At 37.4% G+C, this 12,768-nt stretch overlaps 1 protein-coding gene across 2 annotated transcripts in view; it reads right to left on the reverse strand.

The window, feature by feature from the left end:
• HTT (huntingtin) overlaps positions 1-12,768 on the reverse strand; it is an 82,702-nt gene that overhangs the window by 19,990 nt on the left and 49,944 nt on the right. For both annotated transcript variants that reach the window (XM_065660247.1, XM_065660237.1), the window contains 11 exons: positions 11,408-11,615; positions 9,922-10,063; positions 7,852-8,031; positions 6,285-6,461; positions 5,963-6,039; positions 4,656-4,794; positions 3,093-3,215; positions 2,027-2,240; positions 1,683-1,828; positions 917-1,094; positions 532-627 (listed from right to left, as the gene is read on the reverse strand). In XM_065660247.1, the coding sequence (XP_065516319.1) occupies positions 532-627; positions 917-1,094; positions 1,683-1,828; positions 2,027-2,240; positions 3,093-3,215; positions 4,656-4,794; positions 5,963-6,039; positions 6,285-6,461; positions 7,852-8,031; positions 9,922-10,063; positions 11,408-11,615 (1,680 nt within the window). The remainder of the gene's footprint in view (positions 1-531; positions 628-916; positions 1,095-1,682; positions 1,829-2,026; positions 2,241-3,092; positions 3,216-4,655; positions 4,795-5,962; positions 6,040-6,284; positions 6,462-7,851; positions 8,032-9,921; positions 10,064-11,407; positions 11,616-12,768) is intronic.

Below are 12,768 nucleotides of genomic sequence, written 5' to 3' on the forward strand. Positions count from 1 at the left end.
ACACTGAACAGAGCACTTATAAGAATTTAAAGTGACCAAACTCATCTCTTTTTCAGATGACAGTCTCACAGCTAGCTCTATGCTAAATCTGACAGGTAATTTCTGTAGACAGATGCGGTATCCTACTGCACCAGTACAGCTGGATTCCATGCTCATGGACTGCACTTGACCTTAACCTCAACATATTGCTCCCATACTGTAGAAGGGCAAATAATGAATCTGCCATTCTTCAGAAGTAGAACTGTTACTATTTCCTCTCCCATATGAAAATAATCCCACATTAAAAAGCATACAGCATGGCTGCACAGATAGCAGACCCCACTCACCCCCAGGAAAAATCTGCAGTAATATTTAACTCTCAAGAAAAAGCAACTGTAGCTGTTAAAAATAGGTCAGCCTATAGTTAATAAACATCAAATAAAAATAAGATCTTAGAGGAAATCTTGTTGAAAAAATAATAATAGAAAGGGTATCTACAAGTATTTCTACAGTAAAAGTTTAAGGCAAAAGAGAAAATCACCATTTACTTACTCTGTGCGTTTGAATCAACTTCACCCTCAATTAAGCCTTTTGAAGTATTCTTCTTTCTTTCAGGACTAAGAAGTTGATTGCCAGGTTCAACAGCAACTAAATTAAGACAAAAATATTGAAAAAATACAGCCATTAACGTCTCTCCTATTCCCTTTTTCTCCTCAAAGCCACATAAGAGTCGAGTATTTAACATCTCCAAGGCATCTGCCAAGTTCAAAAGTAAACACGAAGTTTTAAATGAGAAATTAAAAGTAGTAAAAACAAATCTGTCAACAAAATAATTAAAAAGGACTCGGAAGGAATATTCCAGACACCTGGAATTTCATCAGTGATGACTGACAATTTATTAAGAAAATTTTCTCATAGCTGTTTAAATAGGACTTACCTGCTTCCACGATAAACCTAATGCAATTAATTAAGGAGCAAGCATATGTCACATTTGCTGCAGAAGCCAATAAATTCCAGAGGTTAAGCTGCTGTAATGTCAGACAGCAACAATCCAGAGCAGCTTGAAGATCTACACTTAATGGAATCTGGTCATGCATTAAACGCCATGATAGTGCCTGGGCAAAAATAAAAATTTCCCATTAAGAACAAATTGTCACAAGAGAACTTACAACTAAAGGTGTTTGATGGTGGTTTTTTACTCAACAATATGTAGAGTTTTATTAGCAAGTTGAACCAATTTGTTTTCCTGAGAGAACAGAGTTTAAGTACAAAAAAAATATAATGAGCATTATACACCATTTATTCAGCCTCCTACAGATCAGTGCAGGGCCGCTTTCCCAAATGCCAAGATCATCCCATCAGTCAATCAACTTCTTGTCAACAGCTACCCTTCACAGAATCACAGAATCCCAAGGGTTGGAAGGGACCTAAAAAGATCATCTAGTCCAACCCCCCTGCAAGAGCAGGGTAACCTACAGTACATCACACAGGAACTTGTCCAGGCGGGCCTTGAATATCTCCAGTGTAGGAGACTCCACAACCCCCCTGGGCCCATAAGTCCACCTGATTTACTAGCACCAGAAGAAATTTCTACACTTAAGACAAGAAAGTTGCCCAGATCAAATGTTACTTAATGGTGACCAGTCAAAGTTGTTCCTGCTCCCAACATTTCATGACATCTTAATTATGCTGTAGTTTCTTACCTCTATTGACATCACTACGAATTTCAGGATATCATCCTCTTTGTCAGGAGGAACACGGAGACCAGCTGGTAGTTTTGAGAGTAACAACAAATACTGAGCCAGTGCACGACAAAGTGTCATCACAGACTGATACATCACCTCATCTCCTATAAAATAAGACTGGATGAAATCTAGCAGTTTGAATTTTTTCCCCTCAATAAATATTTCTCAGACTTATTTCCTAAGCACTTTAATGCAGGTATCTTGATTTTCTAAAAAATAATAAGTTCATGTATTCACAAGACATCTGTAAAGTACCTTTGCAGAGGAGAGAATAAACTTAAAAAGACCGTTATTTCTATTACCAAATATATCACTTAGTTTTTTCCAGTAGGCTGATGGCTCAGTTGGCAGTAGTGGTTGAAAAACCTGGTGGCTGGCTGGAAGGTTCTGTACAGTGGTAGATACATGATCCAGAGTTACCCTCCGAGCTGTCTCAAAGAAGCTGCTCTTTTGGTCTCTTGAAATTTCATTCATGCCAACACTTAAACAAGGTGCCAACAAGCTTAGGTTGAATTCCTGAAGTCAAATAGTAAATAAAAAGTAAAGAAATTGCTTTTAAAAAGAAGCTAAGTATCCAACAGTACTATTTTGGCATACTAATATGGTGGTAAATTAACAGTTTATTAATTAACTTGTTATTATGACCTCTGCTCTAATGTGGTGTAACAATTCCATAATTAAGCTCATATTTGTTCTACACTTAAATTCCAAACACTACTGTTCTGGAAAGAAAACTCTATGCTTATTCCAAATTTTAATTTAATTTAATTTAATTTTATTTAAGTATGTGAATAAGCTTAAAGATGACCTATATAAAGAATCTTCCAAGTAGTAAGTTTTCAAATACTGTTTCTAAACAGTTTCCCATTATTATTTCTGTATACCAGTAGCAAGTGTAACACAGAGAATTTGAACAAAATAAATAACTAGAAAACAAATAATGCAAGTTGTCCTTTACACCAGATTATTATCTGTGGCCTGTTGCCTGCATATTGCAAGTCATCTAGCATAGATATGTAAAAAGTTACAGAACCATCTGTTCTTGTAAGAGACTATATGGCAAACTGAGATTATATATAATGGTAGAACTGGATGTTTGTGACTGTAGTACACAAACTAACTTTCACTTCCACTGACACACCCAACGTGTGCTATTAGAAATCTACTATGAGCAGCACTGCTAGACACAGAAGTAGAACATATTTACTACTTTAGTTTCCAAAACAAAGTGAAATTCAAGAACTGAACTACCAGTATTAGATACATTGGAAGTGTTTACATTTAAGAACATAATCTGTTATCAATTAATAACATTAAAGTCATTACATCCTCTTCATCTGACTGTGTTTCATCTGATAAAGAAATTACCTTGCTGGTCATGAATGAGTCCAGATCAGGCTGAGGAATCCTATTTACCAGTTCTGCACCTTCTAGTAGTGCCGAGTCAGACTTCACACAACACTGCGACCTCACCAGTGACACATACCAGTCCTTCAATAATTAAAGAAATTTATTACATTTTTGTTTTCAGGAAATAATAGCAGTTTATAGGGGCAGGGGGAGAACTGTTCATTGGCACTGAATCATGGTCCATTTAAGAGACCACTAGGCCACATTAATGTCAAAGACATTAATGAACAGACAATTGGCAAATGGACCATCTTAAACTAGACCGATGGATGTTCACTGGGAAGTGGTCTATTTCCGTAAGAGTCTGGACAGAAAACAACAAAAAATAAGCTTAACATATAGCACAGGTGTATGCATTAGGATCCTAAAGTTGAGGAGACTACCTAGGAAAAAACCTGAAATACTCACTCTAGTCATACAAACATACCAGTAATAGCAAAGAATCCAATACTATAACCAAGAAAAAGTATTCCGATTCAAATATATGAGCAGATGAAGACAGCACCTATCTTTCAACACTCACTGAAATAAAGGAATACCATCACACACCACTGCAAATTTACTCCTTAAATTATCAGTGATGAGTGTACAGGAATTAGTTAGTTAACTGATATAACTAAGGAATATAAAAAGGCTCAGTTACCAGTTTTCTGTGGTTTCCTTCTCATAACCCTGAATTTGGCGATGCGAATTAGAATGCAGCTACGCCTGCTGGAGGCTGAGGAGCATCTGGACAATGCTCTCAGTTGTATGGTTTAGTTTTATGTAGCCCTGCAAGGAACAGGGAGTTGGACTGGATGATCCCTATGCATCCCTTCCAATCTGAGGTATTTATGGTTTTATGGCCTATGTAGGGGTTGTATAGGAAACATACAAAACCTACTTCCTTTGTGCAGAATTTACAGTTCCAGAGAAAGGAGATTTTTTTTGGTTAATTTGAGGACAAAGTTACATACATTTCCTATTACTGTGTATCCCAGTAGAACATGAAGGAATGAAAAAGAGAAATTATCTGTGCCATGGGACAACCAGAAAAAAAGGAAGATACAGGCCCCACAAAAGAGAGAAGCAGTTAAGTAGTCATGATTATTCTCTGGAAGTAATTTAAAGCTGAGAAGTGGAAGCTGAGAAGTTAATGCTTAATATTTAAGGAGCAACCAACAGTTTTGAGCAAATTAATAAAATCTATCACTGCAGCAAATACCAAGGGTATATGTCATTCTCTACTGAACCTTATATAAATCTTTCCATCAAAATTATGCAAAAAAAAAAAAACAAGACTTGATAGTTTTTCACAGCACTGTCAACATAAACATCTATGCATGTGCTAATTATTCATCTTAAGTTCAACAGTCAGCCAAAACATATGAAATCATTCACTGATCTATATTTGGGATTCATTGACAATTCTGAGAACATTAATGGCACAGTAAAAATAAGCTGTATTTAAGTATCTTGTAATTAGCAAAGCTTGTTTACAGCCAATGCACTTTTAGCCAGTCTTTCTAAACATAACCTTACTTTGTCTAGAATTACATTCTCTAAAGCTGGTTGGTCTTCTCCATCTAGTGGGTGTGAGGTAACCAGAGGTGAAGGACTAGTTGTGCCTGGTGCTACCATAAGACGAAACCTATCCAAGAGCGAGTAAAGCCTTTGATGTCTGAAAATAGAAGAACACATCAGCAGAGAGCTAACTTTCTAATTTTAAATGATTTACAAAACTGAGTAAGATATCCAGTGAGCCAATTCTAATCCTGGTAGAGAAAAGCAGCAGGATCTTAAGTTCTTTGTTGGATATGTGCCGTCATATGATGTAGAACTACATCATATGACAGCTATCAGTAGCCAAGAAACAAACTCAGCATCATCAGCTACAAAGACTTAATTTAAAGTTTGTACATGCTTAAGCATAAAATGCAAATTGAGGTTTTAATTATGCAGTAAGTCTTTTTAACAAGTAAGATGAATAAAAGGTAGTGTACAGATTATTTGACTGAAGACAAATATGTTCTAAGACCTATCAAACAAGAACCCTCTAAAACTAAACTAAGTAATGTTAGCTAGGAATGCACATTACTTTCAATCTACTGCAGTCTTTGACTTCGTATTCATAGAATCATAGAATAGTTAGGGTTGGAAAGGACCTCAAGATCATCTAGTTCCAACCCCCCCCGCCACGGGCAGGGACACCTCACACTAAACCAGCCCACCCATCTTTTCCTTTGCTTGTTATTTCAGGAAACAGATATTAACCTCAAACAGCAACGATATCAAGAGGAATTAGAATAAATAAAGATTTTTCCAACAGTAAATAAAGCTTTTAAAAACAATGGAATTTGCTCCTTTTTGTAATAGCAATTTAAACAGCTGGGAGACTGAACAGTTAAAACCTTTAACATAGTTGTATGGAAAAAACACCAAAACAAGCAAACAAAAAAAAAAACCAGCCCACCCAGCTTGGACAAAAATACTGCAAAAGTCTGAGGAAAATATAAATTGTTTTCAGTAATGTATTTTTTTCCTCAAGGAACTGTTCTTTTTTAAAATTTAAATACTGACTGGGATGCAGAAAGACAACCTGACGCCTTCAAGCCTTTAGCTTGGGTTTACTTCTGAAGTATACTGCAAATTCAATTCAGCCAAACACAACTACCCTTGTACCAAAACATGCCTTTATCTCATGAGAGATTTTACTCCTGTTTTACCTCCAAAAAGGATCCATTATTTTATATTTAAGATGACACCCAAATGTAGGAAAAAAGACTTAACACAATTAGTATTAGAATATTTCTTAGTCTGGCATTTTAACACGTATTGGTATTACTTACCTTGTTGCTAATCCACTGTTTTGAAGGTATTCCTGAATTCTGTCAAGTTCTTCAACTGGTAACTGAGTAATGCTGTTCTATTGGAAAAAGTCACAAGAATTATATACAGAAATAAGTACCCGCAGGTTCCTTAAACAGATTTCGAAAACAATGAAGGCAGATGAAGGGAAACAAACATTCATGTACCTATATATTAAATAAATTTCCTCTCCAATGAAATCACTTAAATATCATCATATTTTGATGTACTTTGAATCATTACACTTGCTTATATTTCTAGCACTGCCCAATCTTATCTACAAATTCATATGTTCATCTTTACCTGTAAAGTTGCAGCCAAAAGCATTTCTACCCGACGGCAAGCCAGTGTGTCAACCATGCGAGCAAGCACACGGAATGGAGTACACAGAAGCTTATCAACGTATAATGTTAAGACGGCCCCAGACTGGCTGAGGTGTATTCCCTCTAAGCACTGTAAAGTCTTCTTCAGAGTTGTGGGCTGGATTTTGAAACAAAACAAAACAGAAAAATAGACATAAGGAAGTAATCAATTGCAATACAAAGACTAAAGGGAAAGGCATTTAGAAAAACCTGTAGCAGACAACTGGCTGATCAATATAATCTAGATAAGAATAGGTTTGAGTTACTGGGTTATTCAATGTGAACACTAAGTTGTTTGATGTTTAACTGCAAAAGCTTACTCTTCCAAAGAGTAAGCAAAACATAGGGAGCAAAACTTTTAGGGAAAAAAGCTAGAGAGACTTAAGTGGAATTGGAAAAACCCTCACAAACAGTGAGCAGCTTGAACTCTTGCTGGAAGAGTATAGGAACGGGAGCATAGTGAAGGTAAGAGATAGTATAGAAATCCAGATAAGCACTAGAGATTTTTTGGGCACATGGTTAAATCATAAGAACAGCAACACAATAGTTGCTCAGGATTCAAAGGGGGTACAAAGATTTCTTTTCTTAAATATGAGCACCAATTCAGCACCAGCAATGTAAAGGGACAGAGACAAGCTAGTCTGACTAGTGGAACCAACCTTGGTTTAGAGCAGACTGTAAATATCAGCTATTTTAGTATCTTACTGACTTTTCTGGTATCACCAAATATTTCATAGAATCACTAATCCTTCCATTCAAACACATTTAGTTTACTTCATTCTACCAGCTCTCAGACACTGAAGCTCAGATTCGTCTCACCTAACTTTAAAGTGTTTCACTCACATGCCTAAAGCTCTAATGTAGTTGCACTAGATTTGCACAGGCAATGGGAAGAGACAGGAAACATCACCAGGCTACTCAGGGTATGGTAGCATCTCCCACCATTAGGTCTAGAGGAAGTCCAGCAAATAACAGTGAGTTACAAAGATTAAGAGGGATGCATACAACCTTACACCCCTATAAAGCCTTGTCCACTTTTAATTTAAAGATTAAAATAATCACCAGAAACAATACTCCATTTCTGAAGCAGTATTTCCCTCATCAAGAGGCTATGACTTGTGGGGCAGATCAATGGGGAAGGAATGAGCTTGCAAACCATTTCCATGTTGTTAGGGCCTATGAAGGTGGCCTGAGTTCCCGTCCTGCATCTGTAGTTAGTAGTTTGTTACTTATGCCTTACAAGGCACTGAAATGAAACATGAAAGTTACAGTTTTGATCAGCTTAATCAACTCTAGTTGAAATCACAGATTTGACAGATGGAACACACCTGATGCTAAGGTTGCTAGCATATTCTAAGGTTTGAGGTTGGCATTTTTTATGAAGTAACTTTAAAATAAATTTGGAAGTTGAAAAATGACCCAGAAATGTCAGGATTTGCATACTTATCAGTTAAACATATGCTAAATATAAGTCACTCTATTCTTTAAAGGCAAAGAGTTAAACTTACAGCTGCAAGATTCTCACACCGTGATTGAATGGCCTGGATGAAGAGACCACTGGCTGCTGAATTCCTGTGAACAGCACTAATAAAGTCTTGTACTGGAGGCTCATGGGATAGATTAATCAAGTCTTGAACGTGATTCACAATAAGCCAGGTTAAGTGTTCTGAATCATGTAGGTTTTGACACTAAAGGGAAAAAATTAAAATCTGATTCCAGTAACACCCATATTAAGCATATAATTACTAAAGTTTTATCAGACACAACATACATTTTTTCATATATAATTCTGATGGCTATTCTTCTAAAATATTGATATCATAGAATGGTTTGGGTTGGAAGGGGCCTGAAAGATTTGGACTTGATGATCTTACAAGGTCTTTTCCAACCTAAATGATTCTATGACAATCTAGTCCCAACTCCCTGCTATGGGCAGGGACACCCTCCACAAGACTAGGGATGCTCAAAGCCCTGTCCAACCTGGCCATCATTATTTTTACATGACAATTTCCCCAAATGCTTTTGATCTTGTTGCAAATTAAGCAGCTCATAATGAATGTGTAAATTTAGGCTTAAGACACTAAAAATTTAGGTTATAAAAGTGAATTGATAAGGTCAATTCAAAGTTGCTTCTTTTAATGAAATGCTGTTTGAAATAAACATGTACACACACAGAGTCATGTTGTAAAATGTGCTATCTGTTTAGGCTTCGTTTTAAAGACTTCTTATTGCTACTGGCTTTAAAGCCAACCGTATCCTGGGCTGCATCAAAAGGAGCATGACCAGCAGGTCGAAAGAGGTGATCCTGCCCCTCTACTCTGCTCTCCTGAGACCTCACCTGGAGCATTGTGTGCAGTTCTGGTGTCCTCAACATAAAAAGGACATGGAACTGTTGGAACAAGTCCAGAGGAGGGCCACGAGGATGATCAGGGGACTGGAGCACCTCCCATATGAAGACAGGCTGAGAAAGTTGGGACTGTTCAGCCTGGAGAAGAGAAGGCTGCATGGAGACCTCATAGCAACCTTCCAGTACCTGAAGGGGGGCTATAGGGATGCTGGGGGGGGCTCTTCATCAGGGACTGTAGTGACAGGAAAAGGGGTAATGGGTTCAAACTTAAACAGGGGAAGTTTAGATTGGATATAAGGAGGAAATTCTTTCCTGTTAGGGTGGTGAGGCACTGGAATGGGTTGCCCAGGGAGGTTGTGAGTGCTCCATCCCTGGCGGTGTTCAGGGCCAGGTTGGACGAAGCCTTGGGTGGGATGGTTTAGTGTGAGGTGTCCCTGCCCATGACGGGGGGGTTGGAACTAGATGATCTTGAGGCCCTTTCCAACCTTAACTATTCTATGATTCTATAAACATGGTATGAATAATTTCTGGAAAGTAAATCCAAAGAGACATGTTGATAATGAATATTAAACCTATGGAGGCTATCTGTATAACAACAAGCAGTGCAATGCAACGTGAAAAGATCTGTAGAGCTAACCAGGTGATGCTCACTCCCAGTTAAGAGTTTCTGGAGGGGTTTTGAGCTACCTGTAGTCTGACTTTGGTGTCTGATCACCCATTAGTACTTCAAGTGCTTCTTCAGTGTCAGTGTAAAACCTCTCCTGTTAAGGTATAGGCAGAAACTTGTTGTCTCCTAGACACTACTATAGATGCTGGCAAGTCCAATGCTACTTAGTGTACTCCCAGCATTTCCCAAGTAAGCAATGATCAAAGAATCACAGAATAGTTAGGGTTGGAAAGGACCTTTAGATCACCTAGTTCCAACCCCCCATGCCATAGGCAGGGACACCTCACACTAAACCATGCCACCCAAATGATACCCAGCAGATAATTCTATTAGCTATCAGGTATCCTTTATAACCCAAAAGTGTTCTCAGTTTAGAATAGAAATAAAACGCCAAAGTCATTACTAAGCTTACAGAAGCAGCACCTGAAAACAGAATGTTTCACAAGTCTTTATTTTTCACTAGTAAACCAAACAGATGCACTTAATGCATGCACATCATCAATAAAAGACTGTCAGCACGATAAAATAAAACTATAAGTATGAAATTCATAATTCAAAACTTACAACATAGTCACAGAAAAGAATGAGTGCTCCTCTTCTCACTATCTCTCGGTTGCACATGCCACGTTTAGATTCTGAATCTGATTCATCACTGTCTCCAGATATCTGAGGGCTAAGCAATTTAGTAGTAGAAAGACTGTGTCTCCTGAAAGAAGCACATTATATTTTGTTACTATTTTATGACTACATTTTATTACTGTGGCTACTGAAACCTTATCAATCAATTTGCTTGGAATATCCTACCAATGTCTTTCCATAGTATTTATTTTCTTACAAACTTCATTCAAAGGTGATACTGCTTTGAAGTAGACACTTAGCTTTCCAACAGCTTTTTACTTCCTAACAACTGTAGCACCACTTTTTTATCCTGTGTTTATTACTGCCTTGGACAGTGTGAAGAACATCTGAAGAACTAAATAAGTTATTTAAAAGAAAAACATGGGTTATTGCATCCCTGGTAAGATGACAGAACCTAATAATGTATTTTCTTCTCAAACCAAACCAGTACTCTTTAGCACTTAGTCCTTAGTGTCAGATTGACAGTGATGCCCAAGCCAGAAAAAACTAGAGGCAATATTGGTAAATCAAAGAAGGTAACAAAGCTCATAAGCCTAGTAATTCCATGTTTCCTCAAATTAGAATAATATTGTTTCATATCATGAGGTTGAACTGAGGCAAAAATGTCACATTTGGGCAAGCACTGATTCGCTCGTAGAGCATGACCAGGCCTCCCTAACGTTCACTGCACAAGCATCAGAAATGTCTCTCCAGCCAGCTGTTAATCTCCCTCTGCAGTTAACACAGAGGGATACTCACCCACATAGGGCTGTCCTTAACCCCAGAGGACAAATCATTCCAATGCCTGACAGATGAACTAATTTCAGAACAAGAGAACACTTCCTGTAGAGTGTATGTCCACATTTCAGACAACTAAGTGAGGTTATTACCATGCTTGATGCTAATGAATCAGGATGGTGCGGGTGCTGATACTGTATTTTGATGGAATTGAGAACAGACCCACTGAGAACAGATATAACTATAGCTATAGTTATACTAATTAGATTGTCTGTTCATAAACACAACAGTGTATATCATCTGCACTGGCTAGTTATTTGCTAGAAGGTGAAATACAAAGTCTCCACTTCAATATGAAATATTGAATATTTTGCTATGTTATTTCCACAATTTTAATTAAAAGTAGTACTCAGATGACATTTTCTTGCCTTAAAGTAGAGAAATGACCTAGCAGTTCTTTTGAGTACAACCGAATGTAGAACGCACTTCCTTAGTTGGAAAGACATATTGATATTGGAACAGACAATATGTATAGATGTAAAGTAAATGCAGATGTATTTCAGAATCCAAACAGCACTATTCAATGAGCTGGCAGGGTTAGCAGTAAAATCTTAAGACTGTTTTAACATAATTTTAGTAAATACGACACACACTACTACTACTACTATAACTAGGGATCAAAATCAAGTCTTACTTTGGGGTTTGATGCACTTCTGACCACCAGTTGTAGTTGGTATAATTGACAAGCAGCAGGATTTGACACCAGAGGAGAACTAAAGAAGGATGCGTGGGAATCATGGACTGGACAAGGTCACTCAGACTTTCAAGGGTATAGAAGCTACCATCAGATCCATCTCCTGTAAAAAGTCTGGTGGCTGCAGCTGTAATTCTTCTAAACATCCCTGAAAACAATAAAAGCATGTTAGAGTAACTGTGTTCTAGTCTGTGTTCTGAAGTTCTAAAATTATTCAGAGTAACCTGAGAATAAAAATCTTGTGTCATAAGCCACTGTCATTCCTGGAAGAAATGCACATCCTAAGTGGATTTACAAATCTAAGACAAGTCATGGAGTTAGCCCAAGAGCAGTGTCTAAACCAGTTATGATCAACTTCCAGACTCGATAAACAATGCTTTATGTAGACTAGAATTGTAATGAAGCTTCTCATCTTTTTTTCTGTCATATACTAAAAAGTTTCTGATATGTGAAAGCATTTACCAAATTTTAAATTACTGATCATAGACCTCTATGGGTCTTATAGACCTCTAAGGTCTGATCATAGACCTCTATAGGTCTTATAAACTTCTGGGTTGTTTTTGTTTTGTTTATAAAGTAAAGCATAGAAGTTCTAATTAAGAACCATCCTGTAACTCCTATTCTATATGCTGAAGAAGATCACACATATCCAACTTCAGATGATGGCTTCCCAAATACATTTAACTGAAACTAAACTGAAACCCTTCTATCCAGTTTCCAAAGTGAAAACAGTAAATGCCTTTAAGTGGAGAAAGTCACTGCCCTGCACACTGAACATTCAGCACAACAGCTAAATTTGGTTTCTGACTTCCTGATTTTGTATTCATATGCCAAAAAGTAAGGGTGGGAAAAAGGAAGATGGACAAACTTAAAGTTGTCTAAAGACACAGAACCTTTTGAGTTTCTATGAGAAGTTGAGAACCAGAGGGGAAAAAAAGGTTTATTCAGAACCAGTTAGAAAGCAAGAGCTAATCAGAATAATGAAGAACTGTAGTGCTGTTTGCTTGCCTTGCCTGATAAACAGAAAAATGAAGCTGTAAATTCCACAGTCATGTGGACCAGTTTAAGCTGCCCCAGGACTGGTAAATATGCTACGTAAATAGCAAAGAATGAGAAAAATAATTAAGTCTCAAAACTCGGGTTCCACTTACCAGCTTACCAGTGCTATTACCAGTCCAGTTTCCTGTAACTGTAGTAATAGCACCATCTAGTGACTGTCCACAGTCATGAAAGCCGCTGCAGGCTCATCTTTTCACTCTATGCCTTTTATTTCTACCAAGTTCAAAGCAGTACATTGAAAA

Source organism: Lathamus discolor, chromosome 1 (genome assembly GCF_037157495.1).
Source record: "Lathamus discolor isolate bLatDis1 chromosome 1, bLatDis1.hap1, whole genome shotgun sequence".
In the NCBI taxonomy this organism is placed as follows: domain Eukaryota; kingdom Metazoa; phylum Chordata; class Aves; order Psittaciformes; family Psittacidae; genus Lathamus; species Lathamus discolor.